Genomic DNA, 20604 nt, shown 5'->3' with positions numbered 1-20604 from the left:
AACCATTTTTGCACAGGAGCGTGTACTTTCACTGCTTGTAAACAAGCGCCATTGTTGTACCACGTGACCCCGGTTGAACGAATCAAGATCACATCATACGTCATACTCTCCGTATAAGGAAGTTGGCGTAGATTGACCTACATTGAAAATGTTCCGTTAGAGCCGAAGTAGTCCGGAAAATAACGAAACAACGGTCACATGCAAACAGGGGAGGCTATGTAGCAAGCAACGTCATGCAGTGTTCGCCCTGTCGGCTGCTCAAATTTGCTGATCAAGGTGTTGAAAATCGGCAATAATAAGGCAAGTTCAAGACAAATGAACGCAATCAGGCGAGGGTTGGTGTATTGAATTTATTTTTATTGCACAAAAAAAACATGTATATGCAACATCAACGGCAGAAATTGAAAGAAAAATGACCACAGTTTTCCAAACAGTCAAAATGTCTAAATGCCCAAATCTGCCCAAAAGCTCAAAAATCACCCCCGCACATCCCCTTAACACATTTTTTGCACATCAAACTTAGATGAGTGTACTAAGATGACTATACTCAAGAGCAATCATACTTTATTTGTTTCTAATAAAAATTCAAATAAGCACAATTTTGAGTTGAAAACAGCTCTATGTACTCTCTGCTTGACTGCCGGGGCTGCGGAGAGCGTGAGCCTCCCTATCTTAGCTTTATATTTAAAACAAATAACATTTTCTATACATATTTTACTGCAAGTAAGCGTCTGCATGTTTTCTGCATTTCTTGCGTTAGTTTCTTTCAAAAATGGGGATTCAATAGACCATTTTTGAAAATAACTCTTTCAGGATTTTCAGCAGTCTAAAAAAGGAAAAGACCCTTTGACTCAGACAAGCTTTTCACAACATCCAGAGCATGTTCCATGCTTCCGATCGGCTTTAACATGCTCCCAGGACAAAAAACTACAACTCTGATGTGTATAGTATGCAATATGATACCCTTTTTAATAAAAAAAAAAACCAGCATCCACGATTTCATCAGAGTGCACGCTGATTTGTTGTGAAAATAATCGCTGGCACGTAGTGATCGCTCACAACGTGTTTTGATTGAGGTCACATGGGTTTGGCTTGAGGTACGTGAGTTTAGGAAAACACACATGCTTAGCGATCACTTCCAGAGATCAGCAAGCCATCGGTGGTGATTCATGGCTCCGATAATTATATTTTTGACAAAAAAATGGTATCATATTTAAGAAAATGGTATTATACACATCATAGTTAGTTGTTTGTCCCGATCAAGAATATAAGGTCTATCTGAAACGTGAAACATGCTCTGGATGCTGTATTAAAGCTTGTCCGAGGTAAAGGGGCTCTTACTCTACCAAACCGCTGAAAATGCTGACGGAGTTATTTCCGGAAATCGTCTATTACAAAACTGTGAGCAAATTAGTGGACTAACTGTGTTCTACCTAATTTTTCTTGTGACTACGGTTTGTTCAAAACAATGGCAGATCACTGCAAAGGGGATATACTGTGTTCTGCCAATTTTGTCTTGCTTTTATTGTTTGTAAAAATGAGTGTTAGAACATAATAATGGGACTTCTTGTTCTGTCCGTTTTCTTGTGCGACAAATTCATGTAAAAAAAAGCAGCCCATAGCAAAATTATTGAATATTTGGCGTCTATGCGTGTGTGTATGTATTATTGTTCGCATGGTTTTCATGTATATTTTATAACTTCTTTACTTCTTCATTCTCTTCGGACTTATTTATTTGAACATCTAAATGGACTTACTTTACAAAAACTAAGAAACTAAACATCTTAGAAACTTAAAATTTACTAACAAAATATTTGCTGGTGCGTTCGTTATGACATACAAATCTTATTTTTGACAAAAATGGACTGACTGTGTTTTGCCCGAGGTTGGCAGATTGATACTGACCAAAATTAATTTCACCTTCCTGTTAAGTACCACCCTGATTCCTGATACTGACCATCAAAATTATCCATGTCTCCTGTTAGAGGTTATATAGAGCTTACACTTCTTTTTTGACACTGACCATTGAGCCCACAACTATGTCGGAGTTGGCGGCAGCTGTTGCTTCTTTGGATTTTTTCTTCCGAGACCTGGCCTTTTCCAGAAGCCTCTTCCTCTGAGCAAATGGCATCACACCCCTGAAACACAATCCAATTCCTGTGTATTTTACCACATGCTATGTCACAAGTATTCCGCACCATACCTTGTTATATATATATATAGTCCTTCCCACATACACAATCATGGTCACTGCAACAGATCTATCCCAAGCTTTCACATGGAATAAGAACATCCTTTCACTTAGACACATACTAATCAATAGCATGGGCACATACTGGCCAGAGTGGAACTTAGTTGCTGAATGAAATCAGCAGATTGACGAAAGTGTCACTGGAATAAACATTATGCCCAGGCTGTTAATTTTTGGCACGTGTTGAAGTTGAAGGATGCTCTCTTATCCTGCAGTGTTATTCTCATGAGGCATCAGTCTTCAGTCTTTGATGCATTATATACTTGTTTGAACCAATGCATTGTTCTTATCCCCAGCCGTCTGAGAGTTTTGACATATCGGATGTCTTCTGACAGAACTATCTTTTTGTTGCCAGGGTATTTTGAGTCTGACTGATGCATATTTACACCCCGTTATAATACGGGGTGTATAGGTTTCACTCTGTCTATCTATCTGTCTGTCTCTCTGTCTGTCTGCCAGCCAAACTTGGATTATATCTCTGGTAATTATGGATCGATTGAGCTGAAATTTGGTGTGTAGCTTGAAATTGGGGTACATGCGGTTTATGCCAATATATTTCTACCTGTAGTGAAAGGGGAGATGTGAGCTTTACACACCTTTACACAGCCAGCAAAGGAACGATTCGGTAGATTAAAGGTTTTTTAATTGGAACGCATCTCAACCTAACATTTGACTTACGAGAAATGTGCATTAAGCAATTTAAAATCCCTTAACAGCTAGTAAAACCTTTTATCACCAAGCATGGGTGTATACGCCAGTAAGATTATATATATTTTTTTAAACATTAATCTGTTTTAGTTGTTTTCAAAGACGTTTTCAATTGAAGGTGTCTTGGTTGAAAATCCCTTCTTCAGTCACGGACATGAAACTGGAATTCCCGAAACTGATCGCTGGCTTGCTGCTATTAGCGATCTCAGAAATTATGTCTTGTTTGAACAAATTCTCACATAAAAATCATGATTTCAAAAAATATATGAAAATTAATACACAACAATGTATATCAAATGGCTTTATAAACAAAGATCTTGTTTTAACGCAAAAAATATCAAAACATTTGGAATAAAATGTATTTATGTCTTATGCTCAATTGCCAACCAAACGTTTTTCATAATCGAAAACTTCAGCAATAAATTTTCATTTCATTAATATACTTACTCAACTCACATAAATAGCATTAACTTCAGTTCATTGCTTAGGTATTGAAGTAGTACTCGACCCTGGTACAGGGGGAGGTAACTCCCAAAACAAAACAAGTCCGTAGTCAAGGACAGGAGTCACCTCCCCTACCGGTAACCCCGCGCATGCGCGAGCCCTGCTACCGGTCATCATTCCCCCACGGAAACACACACCTTCAACACATAAAAAATGTTAGCGGGGATGGTTGGGAGGGTATGAACTATGTGAGTTCAGTAAGTATATTAATTAAATGAAAATTTATTGTTGAAATTTTCGATTCAATCACATATTCTTACGTCAACTCACATAAATAGCAGATTGCACATAAAGGCGGTGGGATACTCACATTATTCTCTAGGAAGTATCTGGCCTGTGGCAACCATTGCTGGGAGGCAGCTAGTACCGTCCGGGCGAGTGCTGGCAATGTCCCGAAAGTAATAGCTGAGAAAGACGTCCTGAGATGTCCAGTAAGCAGCGTTAAGAACATCCGCCATCCTACCAGACTTGAGGACAGCTAATGAAGTCGCCCACGCTCGAGCCTCATGCGTTCGAGGCGATCGTAGAGGAAGGACTGACTGCCCCCCCCCCCCCCCCTTGAGTCTGCCACCACTGATATGCAAGCCTTATAAGTGTGGAAGACCATCTGGAAAGCGTGGTTTTTGCTATGTCTTTATTTCTAACTGTGTTAAGTGAAATAAATAGCAGCTTCTGATTAGATGCTCTGAGCGGCGCGGTGCGAGACAAATACGCCTTAAGTGCCGGGCAATTACAAAGATCCGGATCGCCGGGCGCCAAAATGTCCAGGAGAGGCCGAATGGAAATAGCTTGTGTAAGCTGGTCCGGTTTTTGATTCTTTGCAAGAAAATCGGGACGAAAACGCAGTGAGACAGAACCGTCTCTTTCAAACGCGATGTCACGGTCTATGCCGGAAAGGCCATGGATCTCGCTACCTCTCCGCGCCGAAGCGAGCAGGATTAGCATGAGAGTCTTACGCGTAAGATTAGAGAGGCTAGCGCCTTGTAACGGTTCGAATGCACTAGAACGTAAGAATTCTAGTTCTAAAAGAACATCCCAAGCCGGGACCGAAGTCCTTGCTGCTGCGGTACTGAGGGCGGCGCCCTTCAGCACACTCGCGATGACTCCTCCAAGGGAGATGGAGCGCCAGAGCTGTTTAAGCGTCACGGGAATGGCGGACCTGCGTACTCTTAGAGTAAACGCTGCACGACCCTGGGAGGAGAGCCATGCCAGATGGTTTGCGACCTGCATCGATCGCGGAGCGACCGGGTTAACATCATTAACTGCACACCATCTCGTCCAAGACAGCCAATGCGATGAATAAACAGAGGCCTGTGTGCCTTCTGGACCAAGTCCAGAGTGAGATCAGAGGCGCCTGAGCGCCTCAGTGATCTCCGCACAGTCTCCAGGCGTGAAGGTCCAGGAACTGGGGGAGATCGTGCAGAATCCCCGTCCTGGGCTGAAGCAGCTCCCCTCGCCTGAGGCCGAGAGGGATCGGAGGGCCGCTGGCGAGCCGCAAAAGATCCGGAAACCAATGCTGGCACGGCCAGCGGGGAGCAACGAGAAGAAGACGAGGCCTTTCGCAGGACCTTTCCGATGAGCGGAACGGGTGGGAAGGCGTAAGCGTCGATCTTCCACGCCTCCGGATCCGGAAAGGGGGAGACGAAGATCGGGAGGCGACGCGAGAATCTCGTGGCAAAGAGATCGATCATCGGGCGCTCTACTTGCGCTCAAAGACGTAGGAGCGCCTGATGGGTAATGGTCCACTCTGTATGAAGGACCTGAGAGGAACGGCTGAGAGCGTCGGCCAAGACGTTCAGACAGCCGGGCAGATAGCGAGCCGAGATCAGAATCTGATGGCGAGCGCACCAAGAGAGTATCTCGCATGCTCGGCTGGACAACAGCTGAGACCGAGAGCCTCCCTGCTTGTTGAGATAAGCAGCCACCGTCGTGTTGTCTGTATGGATCAACACGTGGTTGCCCTTGAGGGCGGAGACAAAATGCTGTAGGCCCAAGAACACCGCCTCGAGCTCAAGGCGGTTGATGTGCCATAGCTGCTGCTCTGGTGACCACCGACCGGAAGTCGTGTGTGCGTCCAAGTGAGCTCCCCAGCCCTTCTGAGACGCGTCCGAGAAGAGATGCGTGGAGGGAAAAGGTAGCGCTATGGGCACTCCCTGCGTGAGCCAGAGAGTGTTCATCCACTGAAGCGTGGCCTGCTGAAACCAGCCCCCGAGAGGGACTGAAACATCCCATCCCTGGGAGGCCGGGTTCCAGACTGAACCGAGTGCCTCCTGAAATGGGCGCTTGTGTGCCCTGCCGAGCGGGATGAGAGTCGACATGGACTCCATCTGGCCCTGTAACGACGCAAGCGTCCTGGCTGGAGCCGAATGTCGCCCTAACAGGGAAGACAGGAGGGCCTGCAGTTTGTCGATACGTCGTTGAGTGGGACGGACTGTCCACTCCCGTGTATCGAATACCATGCCCAGGTAAGTAAAGGTCTGTGTCGGAGACAACTCGGACTTGGTTCGGTTGACCTGAAAGCCGAGAGCCTGTGCCTGGGCAAGAACGAACTGGGTATGCTGGAGGCAGAGTGCTTTTTGCTGATGAAGAATCAGCCAGTCGTCTAAGTACACTCTGAGACAAACGCCGTGCTGCCGCACAAGGGCGCAAAACTGGCGCACAACCATCGTGAATACCCAGGGGGCGAGCGAAAGCCCGAAGGGTAGAGCTCAAAACTGAAACACTCGGTCCCCCCACACGAAACGCAGCCACTTCCGGTCTGCCTTGTGCATGAGGATATGGAAGTAAGCATCCGTCAGGTCGACGGACGTCACCCAATCTAGGGGACGAAGTGCCTCCCTGACGGTTGCTGGCGTTTCCATTGTGAACCGAACTTTGCGCAGAAAGCGGTTCAAAGGTGTAAGATCTAAGACCGGACGCCACCCCCCGGACGCCTTGGGTACGACGAAAATCATGCCGTAGAATCCCAAAGAGGAGTGGTCGAGAACCTCTTCTATTGCATGTTTCTGCAGCAATAGAAGAATCTCGGCTTGGATTGCCTCCCGAGCGTCGGAGCTGACCGGAAACCGGAAATTGGCCGGCGCTCTGGACAGAGGTGCTTTGTCTTCCTGCCAAGGAAGACGGAACCCCGACCGAATCACCCCCATGATCCAGAGACTGTCTGTCCGGGACAGCCATGCTGGAAGGGCCCGGGAGAGGCCGCCCGCTACCAAAGGGGTAGAGGCTTGGGGGGTGATTGAATCGGGGGTGTCTCATTGGGGGTTGGGCTTGCGCCCAGACCCCCGCTTCCCGAAGGAAGGCTTACGCTGGTAAGGGCGGGACCTCGAGCCGCCTCTTCCTGCTTGAGACGCCTTCTGCCCAGAAGACATAGCAGGCGCTGGGGCAGACTCTCGTGGTTTGTTGCTCTGCTGCTTGAGAGCAAGCTCCGTCAGCTGAACCACATGCTGGTCGCGGGTTTCTTCGGCTTGCCTCCGAAGAGCTTCCAGTGAACGCGACCCCAACAACGCCCCCTCAGAGAAGGGAGAGACTCGCAAAGAGTCTATGGTGGCTTTGTCAGTCAAACGCGAGCCGTTGAGAAGGGCCTCACGTCTCCAAAACACAACTTGTGAATAGAGACGAGCCGCGTTCGTCATCTGGTTGTCAGTGACCTTCGCTAGAGCAGCCAGGAGCATGGCTGCGTCTGCCTCAACCGCGTCATCCCGAAATTTGAAGGGTTCAATGGATGACGTAATGGCTCTCGTCAAAGACCTAATCAGCGTTTCCGCCAGAGAGGCAAGCTCAAGGGAGGAACGCCCGCTCTCCTCTAGCCCTAGGAGACCCTGTTCCGTGCAAACGGCGGTTCACTAGCGGCTATACCCGTCTTGCCGCAGACGAGCCAGTTCTGGTGTCACTGGAAATGGTGTTTTGGGCAACGAAAACGAGGAGAGGAGGGAGTGCGACTTGCACGGAAGCCGCGTTCTTCTCAAATTGGCTGGTGGGCCGCCGCCTGCCTGTGCCGAGGCCAACCAAGGCTGAGCAGATGCAGGAGCATTGCCATGAGCGACCAAAATAGGGAAGGGTGAGGCAGCGTCTGCACCCAACACCTGAGCCATCGCAAAAGGGACAGAAGGCGACTCGACAAAGCGAAACCGCGCCTTAGCATCCCCGATGCCCGCAAAATCTGCCATAGCGGAAGGAGGAGGAGCAGCGAAAGTAGATTCGGCCGAGACACCTTCGGGAAAATACCACGAAGTGATCTCCACCGCCAACTCCAGAGTAGGGCCAAGCTTGCTGGGGATACGCAAAGGTGCATCTGACTCAGAACGATCGTCATCACCCTCTATTCCCTCGAAGCAACCTTCCTGTTCTTCGTCAGAATAGTGGTCCGGAATCCCACCGGAAACCCACACATCCGCCGGAACACCAGAGGAGGAAGTGGCCAAAGTCGGCTGACCAAAACTCGGAAGTGCAGAACCACTAGCCAAGAATTGCCCAGCGACAGCGCTACTGGAAACCGGAACCGCCGAAACGGAACCGGTAGTAGCGGACGGAAGTCGGTGCATCACCGGAGCCGGAATAGCAGGGTCACCGCTACCGGAAACACCGATGTGCTGCCCTCCGTTGGAAATGCTCGCCGAAGCAAAACCGGAAGCGGAGGACGACGTTCCGTGGGTAGCCGCGACAGGAAACCCCGAGGGGAGACCTGAGGAGGCTACCCCCTGCGTACTATTGAGGGGAACGGCAGAAGCCGAACCGGAAGTAGCAGGTCGTTGACCGCCGACAACCTCTCCCAGGCCGAAAACGGACAAGGAAGCTGTTGCTGCCTGCCCCCCAGAGGCCGGAACAGCCGAAACTGAACCCAAGGAGACAGACTGGCGCGCGTCACCGCTCCCCCGCACAGATGCCACAGGGGCAGAATGCAGCCGAGGAGGAGTCGTCCGAAATCCCGGCGGAAACGCAGAAGCGAAACCTGGGAAAACAGGTATATGAGAGCCCCCCAAAAATTGAGAACTCCCACTAACACCATCCAACGCCGGAGCGCTAGAGATGGGCGGTGCTGAGAGACCAAACTCCCCTGGAAAACCAGGTGAATCAGTCAAAAGACCAGAACAGTCCGGTCCAATGTCAGCCGAAGTAATGGTGGCTGACGCACGCAGCCGAGAAAGAGACGAAACGTGCCCCACACCAGGCGGTAGGGAAGTGACCGTCGAGCGAGTCACGCTCCTTTCAGCCGAATGCAAAGACTGCAAATCTTGCTTAAGCGCGGCAAACATGGACAAAAGTTCATCCCTAGTCACGACATCACTCGGCCGAGAAACCGGCGAGAGCAAAGGGGGTGACTGAAACACCAGTGCAGACGACGTAGAGTCGATAGACGCGCGCGCAGACTCCTTAGTCGCGGGATCGAAAACCTGCACTACAGAAGGCTTAGCCGGGGTAGAAGCTACCGAGGTACGCGTCTTGGGCTTAGCTTTGGCTTTATCTTTATCTTTATCCTTCCCTGGGGAAGCGAGAAGAGAGACTTGCTTCGATTTGCTCTTCGAGCCTTTATTCGCCATTATGAAACAAAGTGCCAAACGTAACACGTGGTGACAAAATTTCACAGGGAAGGCAAAAATTACAAAATGTCGAAACGCGTTGCGAAAAACAAGAACGTTCTTACCAAGAAGAAGAGACGCAACGCAGGAAACCAAGGTCAAATGGCCTTCCACAAAGGCCAAGGCAAAAATGCCAGAGAACTACAACACGTCCTATCAGAAGTGTTGAAGTGGGTGGAATGATGACCGGTAGCAGGGCTCGCGCATGCGCGGGGTTACCGGTAGGGGAGGTGACTCCTGTCCTTGACTACGGACTTGTTTTGTTTTGGGAGTTACCTCCCCCTGTACCAGGGTCGAGTACTACTTCAATACCTAAGCAATGAACTTAAGTTAATGCTATTTATGTGAGTTGACGTAAGAATATGTGATTGAATGTGTTCAATGGTCCTTGTCCCCGCCCCGTGTCACCACGTATGATCTCGGTCATGCTACAAGTGCAGGTGTAGCGGATTCGATTCCGACTCGGGACAGACATGGGTCAACTGTATGTGCAGACACAGAGACGGTATCCATGTCACCACGTATGATCTCGGTCAGGCTACAACAAGTGCAGGTGGCTGATTACACCTACACTCGCATACACCTGTGTTTCATATAAAGTCATTCTTTCATCTTTTTCTCTCTGTCGGTGTGGTTTAGTCTCTCTCTCTTTCAGTATGGTTTAAAACAATTTTGCGTGACTTGAGGTCGCGGATTTGAATCCCGCCCGGGACGGACACGGGTCAACTGTATGTGCAGATGCAGAGACGGTATCCATTTCTCTCTCTCTCTCGCTTTCCTCTTCTGTTTGTTGATAGTGCGTCTTGTTTAGAAAGGTGCATGCCAACAGACAGTGTGGAGTAAAGGTGGAGGCGGAATCAGAGAGAGAGAGAGAGAGAGAGAGAGAGAGAGAGAGAGAGAGAGAGAGAGAGAGAGAGAGAGAGAGAGAGAGACGTGGATGGGTAGATCCGTACAGAGACTTCCTTCAGACTTGACGTTTGATTGCTGTCGTGACACATGAACATTGGCAATGAAACCGTGTGTTAAAACATGAAAAGCAAATGCTAATATACAACTCCTCTTCGTCATGTCTCATAACAGAGGAACCTCCCTTTTAAGACCCCCCGATAGAAGACCCCCCCCCCCCCTCCCCCTCCCTTTTAAGACCCTAACCCTGATAGAAGATCTGTTTGAAGTTGCCTTTCACAATAAAAAGAAAAGTTCTTTATGAAACAGACACGGGCAAGCACACATATTGATGTAGCTGCGTAACATACCACCAGTAGAGGGCACCGCTGTCCAGCTGAGCACAGGTGTAGAGAGGACAGACGTGGAGCGCTGTTATGTGGTCAGTCTGAAACTCGGAGAACTGCTGGGCAGGGTGTTCCAGTTTGCTGGACACGCTCGACAAAATGTCATCCAACCATGTTGCCACCTTGTCACAAAATATAACAGAAGTTTCACAGCTCTTCTTTCAACAACGACTGTGAAGGTTTTTTTCATGCCCGGCTGTCCATACAGAGAACAGGGAACACTGCTGATTCCCCAGGTAAGTCCCAAAATGTCAGCTTACTCCTTGACAACAGCAATGAACATTTCAGATCCTTATAGCATCAGTGTTATCAACAAGTAGAAAGGAACTGTTGTCGGTCACGGCACTAAGTATGGTCATAACATAATATTTACTGACCTTTCCAGACTCGGTGAAGACAGAAGCCCGTATGCTGCAGACAGCCATTCCCATGATCCTCTCACCAAGCAGACCTAGGCTGGCAGCCTTTGGGTGTCGACTCAGTGAGCTCTGAAATATGAGAGGAGGAAAAATTTGTTTGCGTCCCACAGTGATGTTGTACACGGAAAGGATTGCACCACGTTTTCACGTCCGGTTCGCGTACTGAATCATCTGGAGATAAGGTAAGTAAACCAAACTCGTAATAATGTTGGGAAAAGCATGGGTGGGAGCCCAAAATGTTGCCAGCACTGAACATGGGGAGTCTAGGGGGGGCAGTGGCCCCCCCCCCCCCCCCCAGCCAAAAATGAATTTTGGCATTTTAGGGAGGGTTTAGGTGGCCTCTCCTGACTCTAAATCGAAGAACAAACAAGCTTTCTGGAGATGCAAAATATGAAACATTTTGCAAACTTGAAGGTATTTGTAACCACCCTGCCGAAAATGAATTTTAGCATTTCAGGGAGGGTTAAGGTGGCTTCTCCTGAATCTAAATCTAAGAACAAACAAGCTTTTTGGAGATGCATAATATGAACAATCTTGTTAACTTGAAGGTATTAGTAACCACCCAGCTGAAAATGAATTTTAGCATTTCAAGAGGGGCTATTTGAGCCTATCCTGGCAGCCTTTTTTTTTTGGGGGGGGGGGGGGGGGGATGAATGCACAAAATCAAAAACCTCTATACTTGAAGGTTTTAAGTTGCATCACTCTTGCTAGAGGTAATCACATTTCAAGAAGGGTTTTAGAAGCCTCTCCTCGCTTAACTCATTCGCTGCGTGTCGGAACTGGAATTCTGACACCTGTGTTTAGCGTTAGCCGCGTGCCTGTACTTGAGTTCCGACGGATATCACGAATTTTTAAAGGTGTAAACGGTCCTGCGGACCAAGGGAAACAACCCCTGCAATGAACTTCTATATGTCTACAGTGGAACCATTCACTGTAAACAGTTCCTTCACTTCAATTGTTGGGATTAATTTGATTTTGTTGACGGTGTGCGACCCACGTGTTTTGACTTTTCCAAGATGGCGGATCGTTCTGCTGACAAGACGTAGTAACTTGAAAAGAGTGCTAGAACTTGTTGTTCAGTACGGTTCTGATCTTGACCTTAGTGATGATGATAGTGGAGATGATATTTTAGATTCTGGTGACGAGTTTGTGCCAATGGACGATCATTTGGGTGATGATTCGGGCAATGAAAGTGTCGATCATGACATTGTGTATGATGAACCCATGACGTAGAAAGTTGTTTGTTTTTTGCTTCAAAGAGGTAGTTTGACTGGATGTGAAGACAACAAAAGGTATGTTCTTTCAAATGTTTCATATATTTTCTAAAAGAGCAAGTTTCAAACTTTGCAAAAATGTAAGGTAGGTAAGGTTATTTTGTGTTGTTGATTTTTATTATTTTTTAAAAAATGGGTCAAAATCGTGCGATTTGAGGTAACACAGGGTCGATTTAACAATTTAGACGCGCCTCGATTATGCTTGACACTCACCAGTTCAAGTCTATTTAACAGTAATTTTTGTTTCTGACTCACCAGCAACACTCTTGACATTTGAAACAGTGCACATCAGCTTGATTTTGTGAGAAAAAGTACTGCAACAGTGAGTTACTGGTGTTTCATTCAAGAACAAAAAAGTTTTTGTTTTTTTGCTTCAAATTGGATATTTTGCCTGGATATGAAGACAACAAAAGGTATGTACTTTCAAATGTTTCATATATTTTCTAAAAGAGTAAGTTCCAAACTTTGCAAAAACATAAAGGTATGTAAGGTTATCTTGTGTTGTTGATTTTTTATAATTTGTTTCAAAATGGCTCTAAATCGCGCGCTGGCAGGGAACACAGGAGAAATTTAGACGCGCCTTGAATGAGTTAAACAAAAACCTAAAATTGAAGATGCAAAATTAAAAATCGTGTAAACTGTAGAGATTCTTATTAATCTCTCTTTCTACAAGTACTTACCAGTTCCATTTAACTTTGCATACCATGCTAATAACTCAGTAAAAAACTTTATACCATCAAGCTTATACCTCTATGTGGAATAGCCCGGTTAATGTGCTATCCCCTATAGCCCGGGCGTTTCTTCCACATAGAGGTATAAGCTTGATGGTATAAAGTTTTTTACTGAGTTATTAGCATGGTATGCAAAGTTAAATGGAACTGGTAAGAACGTAGTAGAATTGAAGGTATTTGATTTCATCACCTAGTTTTGTCTTTGATTTAAAAAAAATGTTTACCTGGTTAAAGGAAAATCGCCATGCTAACAAAAAGTTTAGACAAACACAGGAAATAACAGTCACCTCCCTAATGTATTACATCTTCTCAACTTGTAGCTTATGAATTTATTATTGCAGGAGGTACATTCTCAAATAACTGTTGAACCATAGTTTGAACTAAATAAAAAACAAGTTTTAAGTCAGTTTGTTTCAATTGAACACCTTCAAAAGGGCTACCTGCTCAGGTTGAAAGTATGAAGGTTTAGACAAAAATAGAAGCCTCCAGAGTTATATCCCTTGCCATGCACAATCGCCTGATCAATTCATCATTTTAGGAGTAAAATTTGCAAATAATTGTTGAATCATAGCTTGAATTAAAAGAGAAATATGTTCAAGTAAGTTTGTTTGACTTGCTAACTTTCAAAAGGACTCAATGTATATAAAGATGTGGCTGACCTTGATTTTCAAATAGATAGCAACTAAGATGCCACATTTCCCAGTATGATATTACCCCCCCCCCCCCCCCCCCCCCCCCCCCTGTTGTGACATGTACTATAACCTTGGCACCCTTTTCAGAACCCTCTCTCTCTCTGAAAGGTGGCTGACCTGGCAAATCAATCACTGACCCAGTGTAAACTACAGCTGACAGGGATTACAAAAAAAGGAATTAAACAAAACAAAAATTCCCAAAATTCTTCCTGGGGCCGAAATCCGTTTGGGACGGAAAAACTCCCACCCATGGAAAAGTCGTTATAAGTCCACTGATGGTCGGTCGTATGTCATATTAGAGAGCGGTATGTAATATAGCGGTAAGAAATACAAAGAATTAGAAGGAAAAATAATCCGTCACAGAAAAATGGGTTGTAATATTGAGAGACCCGTAAAATAGAGATGGATTTCAACATTATTTTACGTTCAGAATGAATTTTGCCATTGTTCAACCTAAGGGAGTTCTTCAGTAATATTAAGGTAGAGCTTACATAAATATATATAATTGATCTTGTACATTAACCTGACAGAACATCTGATCGTTGCTATGTTTAAGAAAAGCAAACCTTCCGAATTTTCACTCTCTGAACATGGTCATGCTTAACCCAATGCCCCCTGAACCGCCCGGCATGGCCCGCTGGAAGTGCCCTATGAAATCCCTGAAACGCCCGGCATGGCCCGCTAAACACTAGGTCACCTACTTTCACTTTCGCTTTGAGCCTTACCCATAAGGCCTTGCGACCGGATGTGATTAATGCACTTCCTTCCGGCTGCTTCATTCTAGCGTTTGCAGAGTTTGAATCGATGCGATAGTGTGTTTGCTGTGAATTTTCAAAGTTTGAGATTTTTTTGGCTGACATAATGGCGTTGAACGAAGGTTTGGAAGTATGGTGTTCGATCATGGGGAACTCAGATGACGATTCTGACACGCCTTTCGAAGGTTTTCTACTTGAAGAGGTGAAAGGGGATGAGTCTGACATCGATCTGGGTGTTGTTATTCGACAACAGGACTTTCGGGAGGATTTTTCTGGGAGTTTCAACATATATTGGTGTAAATGAGGACTGAAGGCTGACACGTTGGACGTTTTTGAAGAACACTTGCTGGATTGTTTTTTTTAAACAACATTTATTACATCGGAAGTGGACAGAACATACTTGCATATGAAACTATAGTCTATTCTCGAGTTATTCTGCCATCTTCTATATAAATGTGAGTACTCTATGATTTTATATGAATTGTTTTGTTTTGTATGTGTGCATGTTGTGCGGAGTAGTTTCCCTTTGCTCAGGATTAAGAAGGCTGCCTGCCATTTTTTTGTCAGGGGGCATTGGGTTAAAGCATGTGTGATACAATACACTTACAATGTGTGATCAGATTAAAAATTACTCTTAGATGGCTTAGAAAAGTTATCATGTTTACTCCTGAGTAGTACATGTAATTCACACCAACAAACTAACCTTTTTTTTTTTGGGGGGGGGGGGGGGGAGGTGGATGAATGCTATTTATGTCTCTAATTGAAGCTACCACATATATCAACTTCAAAAACTCCCACTTTTTACCTCTTATATTGCTTTGGGCTCAGTTTTGCTTCCAAAGTTTTTGTTACTGTTCACAATTCTTTTGTTTTGATACTGTTTTGTTGTTGCTCAGTATACAAAAGGCATGTGGTACAGGCAAGAACTAGGTTAGCTTTGAAGTCTTTCACTTTCCACAAATTAGGGCCCAAAAGACACCATTTAAACATAACATTTGTATGTCTAACTGGGGGGGGGGGGGGGGGGGGGGAGGGGAGTGCACACGAACCTAAAAAAATGATGCGATAGTTTTCCTTGGACAACGGGCTATGACAAAGTTCTTTCTTTATTTGGTGTTTTCAACCACGAAGGTTATATCGCAACGGGGAAAGGGGGGGAGATGGGATAGAGCCACTTGTTAATTCTTTCTTGTTCACAAAAGCACTAATCAAAAAATTGCTCCAGGGGCTTGCAACGTAGCACAATATATTACCTTACTGGGAGAATCGAAAATTTTAATGTAAATTTTCATTTGATTAATATACTTACCCAATTCACATATAGCAATTTACTTCAGTTTAGTGCTAGGACGCTGAAAACTACGCTCACCCTGGTAAGGGGGAAGTACCCTAAAAATAGAACAGCCTTGACCGTCACATAATGACGTCATGACAAGGATACCCCCCAGCATGCTATGCGCATGCGTGCTCTCGCCGCCATCTTGTATTCATTCGCTCGAAGCGCCCCTGTAATATTTTTAGGAGAACTAAAGCGGGGTAGGCGGGAGGGACTTCAGTATGTGAATTGGGTAAGTATATTAATCAAATGAAAATTTACATTAAAATTTTCGATTAAATTACATATCTTATCCCAATTCACATATAGCAGATTGCTAATTAAGGTGGTGGGATGCTCACCTATGAGCTAGGCAACAATTGCCCTGCTGCTACCATCGCTGGTAGAGCCTTTGTACCATCCTGCTGCGTACTGGAATGTCGCGCAGGTAAAAGTAGATAAAAACATCCTCAGATCACCAGTATAGGCGGAGTCGAGGACTTCAGAAAATCTTCCTGATTTTAAGACCAACTTAGCTATGTCACTATCTTCCTTTGTAAACAAAGACGATAAAAGTAGCTTATGTTTGTGATCTTAACTCCTTGTATGAGACAGGAAGGAGCCAGGGATGTCGTTAGGCGTCGGACATCGGACATTTATCGATGAAAATCCCCAAATGTCCGATTCACATTGCCGCATGTCGGTCTCATGTCCTATCGTTTTAGCCTGAGCGTGGTCATTGTCCGATATGTACTCCATTCCTTCGGACAGCGCGATATTCGTTAATTTTCATTTCAAGATACAAATCTTCTAAAAGACCGAACGCTCTCGTGTTCAGCTGACACTGGAGTTGCCAGTGCGGGTCTTTTCTTTTATCGGGAATTCCCGAACCGTTTGCGGTATGCGCCGTTTGGGTATAACCGTCTATTATAGTGGATTATTTTTAGATCAGTGCATGCTGCAGGAGTACGGGAGACAACTCCAACTGACTAAATTTGTCGTCTGCTTTTGTTTTCGATACGAGACGAAGCACTGAATTATGCCGCTGAAAAAAACCCCTAAAGCCTGCAAAAGATCAGCATTAGATCAAACCGATCATTTTGTTTTTCAACTTTTATCCAAATCATGCAGTTTGTAATCAAAGTAAGAGCTCTGAAGTTGTTCATGTTGGTTTCTTTGTTGTGGTTTCTTTGAAACTAAACAAATACAACATTATACACACACTGTGTTGATGTATTTACTATATTATGTGTGTGTTCTACAGCGCGCGCGCGTGGGTGTGTGTGTGTATGTGTGTGTGTGCACATGACTTTGGAACAATTCCATGGAATGTGTTATAAGCTGTTTGGCGCAAATTCATAATGTCCTATTAGACTTTCTGAAAGCGGTCAAATGTCCTATTGATGCTGAAGAACTCAGGACATTTGTCCTATAGGTATGGATTTGTAGCAACATCCCTGAGGAGCATTGTGATCCAACTGGTCAGATTCATAAGACTGTGTCGCCTGTGGCGAGAATCCTATAACGAGGAAAAACTTAGACCATCAGAGATGGTTACCCTGACTTCTGATTTTTGGCTAAGAAGTCTGGCCGGAAACGGAGTGAGATAGAGTGCCTCTAATAAATACTACGTCTCCCGGTAAGCCAGAGAGTGCGTGAATCTCGCTACCTCTGTGTGCCGTAGCTAGAAGCAAAGTGGAGAGTGTTTCCACGTCAGATTAATGAAGAAGAGCGGCCTGTAGCGGTTCAAAATCTGTGGAGCATAGAACCTCCCGTACCAAAAGACTCAGCCTTGCCGTGCTGTGACCCTCTGGCTATGAACGCTATCTAGCCTATGGTCTCTCTGTAAAGGGAGACCTGTAATCTAATACTGCGAGCTGCGCAAGACACTCTGATAAGATTAGGAAGAAACATCGCCTAAGCAGGTAAGGCCTATGAGTAGGATCCATGCTCTATCTCGCACAGTGTGGAAGGAGCCCAAGGGAGAACTGTCCAAGTACGAACATGCACCCCCCCCCCCCCCCCTCTTTTCTTCCACCTTGTCTCATAAGACTTATGAGTGAAGAGGAAAGCCCCGTTTGCGAGAGTATGACAGAAAGTCACTGATCTTTTCAAAGAAAAGGATGGAGTACAGAGAGTAAAACAAGCTCCAGAGAAAACAACCGATGTCCTCAATGGTTACGGGAGTGGTATCAGTGAGAACTAAGTACCCAAGTCCCTAAGCGGTGGCTTTGAAAGAAAGGGAGGCGAACTCCGGTGAAACAGGCAGTGTAACCCACTAGGGAGCGAAGTACTGCTGATGTTGTGCTTGAGTAAACGACAGTGCAATAGCTGAAGCCGAAAGGCCGCAGCTTGAATGTTAAAGAGATTGCCTGCCAGGCCCGTGTTCCAAACGGTCACCCATCCCGGCAGAACCGGGCTCAATAATTGTTAACCTCGGTGGTCGGAAAAGACCGTGATGCTGCCTATGGCTGAAAACGGAAGTCTAAGCCACAACTGCAAAGAGCGGGTATACTTTCCCTGTTACAAAGCAGGGGTAAAACGTCAGGAGTATAGAAAACCTGACTGCCTGTTAGTATTATGTTAACTGGCCCGCAATCAGGGAAGGCGCAACTGTGTATCGGTAACCTGATCCGCTCTCAGACCATGCTCCCGTCCCAAGGGAGGGGTGAGTGAGCGTCTCACGAGATTAAAATTGCCGAAGAATATATGGCTAGAGGCATTACATGCAGCCAGTTCTGAAACCTTGGGAAAAAAATCTTCAAGGAAAGAGAACTGGCATTATAAAATAAATGGCTCTGTTAGAAGAGGTCACTGTAGAGCCAAGGTTCCATTAACTGGTAAATCAAGAATTGATAACCTAAAGTTCGATATCCCCGAGGGAAAAGATACTCAACTTTGTCCGCCCAAATGCGGAAGTGACTCAGACTAAAAAGTCGTTAGAACCATGCAAAGGGAACTGAGTATGTATCCAAAGCTGCATTCCCGAAACAGAAGTTTCGTGATTCAGCCTTCGTTGGCTTAATCTAGAGGCAAAGAGTACTGTTTGCGAAGAAGGAGAAAACTCCTGGCACAAAGCCAAAAAGTGCAAAATCCAGGGGCCACCGCTGGGAAGACTACAGTAAGCGTGTAGTTAGATAAAACGCGATACAAAAGGCCCTTGAGAGTGTAAAGCTGAAGTTGAAAACACTAAACCAGAAGGTGTGTGATTCTAACTGTTACCGCCAAACAAACGCGTTCACTATCTTTTGCATCTGGGAAAAAGATACCCAAATGCCTAAATGTGAAAATTTGGAAGGTTAAAGAGAGCTTCATTTTGTCCGGCAAAAGTCGCTGAATTGTGACTGAGAAGCCGTTTATTCTTAAACAAGAGGCTCGACGACTGAAGCTAATCATAAGCTGTCTGACGTAAAGTCCTAGATTAACGTCACCCAGTCTTCTGGTCTGAGTGCGTCTCTGACTGACGCGGGAGTACCCAGCGTGAACTTGATCTGACTCAGGATCTGTTCAAGGGAGACAGGTCTAAAACCGGGCGCCAGCCTCCTGACGCCTTTGGTACCACGAAAATTCTCCCATAAAAACCTGGGGAGTTGTAGTCCATCACCTCGTCTCGCATCCTTCCGTATAGAGACAAGATTTCTGCTAGTATCGCTGTCTTTGCTTCCAGCTTGACGGGAAATTTGAACGACAGTGGAACTCTGGTTAAGGGACTTTCCCTCCTTCCAGAGTAGCCTGACCCCTGAACGCACTATACTCACTATCCACTGATCGTTTACTTCAGCACCAAAGGGGTAGGGCCATTAAGGGGATGTGCGGGGGTGATTTTTGAGCTTTTGGGCAGATTTGGGCATTTAGACATTTTGACTGTTTGGAAAACTGTGGTCATTTTTCTTTCAATTTCTGCCGTTGATGTTGCATATACATGTTTTTTTTGTGCAATAAAAATAAATTCAATACACCAACCCTCGCCTGATTGCGTTCATTTGTCTTGAACTTGCCTTATTATTGCCGATTTTCAACACCTTGATCAGCAAATTTGAGCAGCCGACAGGGCGAACACTGCATGACGTTGCTTGCTACATAGCCTCCCCTGTTTGCATGTGACCGTTGTTTCGTTATTTTCCGGACTACTTCGGCTCTAACGGAACATTTTCAATGTAGGTCAATCTACGCCAACTTCCTTATACGGAGAGTATGACGTATGATGTGATCTTGATTCGTTCAACCGGGGTCACGTGGTACAACAATGGCGCTTGTTTACAAGCAGTGAAAGTACACGCTCCTGTGCAAAAATGGTTCGCACCAAGCCATCAACAACCAGAGGAGCCCCAAAATCTACGAAAAAGAGGACAGATCAAGTGAAGAATCAATGGAAGGCGAAGAAATCAGCGCAATCAGCTTCTGTGCTGGCTGACGTGGCAGAATTAGTGCCGGTTTTGGGGTCGTCTGCTAGTGCTCGCGTCGATTCCTTCGACTGAAAACATTCTCGGCACGAAGACAAGAAGTGAGTTCAAAAAAGAATCGTATGAGAGGTTTGTGTCCGGTGGAGTTGACACTAAGTCATCTGCTGCTACTGAAACCATGGTAAAAACCCAGAGGGGTGTTGTATTCTAGACTTTGCCGAAGTAGACAGTATGGTTGCAAGTCTGTGCTGTCCACAGTGTAAAAACAAGTGCTTGTCTCTTTGCACAGACTCCAGACCAACAAGTGGCTTGGCAGTATTTGCCCAGGTGAACTGTTCTTCGTGCGAAGAGCCTGTGTATGAACAGTATCTTGCGACAAAATTTAAGGCCAAGACAAAAGTGTTCGACATGAACAGACAGGCAGTGTATTCCTCACTTGCTTGTGGACTGGGAGCCACCACATTCAGAAATTTCTGTGAAAACATGGATTTAGCTGGACTTCACCACAAGACCTTTCATAGTCATACTCATGCCAGCCAACTATTCACACAACTGGAGAAATTCCGGAAGCATGTGTTCAGTGACACTGTTGCATATATGTTCGAGAAGTTCATGCAAGATACTGTGGCACTACTCTTGGTGTCGACGACACCCTGAACATTATTGTGAGCTATGATGGCACCT

At 45.7% G+C, this 20604-nt stretch overlaps 1 protein-coding gene across 1 annotated transcript in view; it reads right to left on the bottom strand.

Moving 5' to 3' along the window:
- LOC138979834 (E3 ubiquitin-protein ligase UBR5-like) overlaps nucleotides 1-20604 on the bottom strand; it is a gene marked incomplete in the record, with an annotated part of 271386 nt that overhangs the window by 242805 nt on the left and 7977 nt on the right. The window contains 3 exon segments of the mRNA XM_070352585.1: nucleotides 2024-2138; nucleotides 10296-10453; nucleotides 10709-10819. Coding sequence (XP_070208686.1) covers nucleotides 2024-2138; nucleotides 10296-10453; nucleotides 10709-10819 — 384 coding nt within the window.

Source organism: Littorina saxatilis, linkage group LG11 (assembly GCF_037325665.1).
Source record: "Littorina saxatilis isolate snail1 linkage group LG11, US_GU_Lsax_2.0, whole genome shotgun sequence".
NCBI lineage: Eukaryota > Metazoa > Mollusca > Gastropoda > Littorinimorpha > Littorinidae > Littorina > Littorina saxatilis.
Note: the sequence above shows the minus strand (reverse complement) of the source record. Positions and strands in the feature narration are given on the sequence as shown.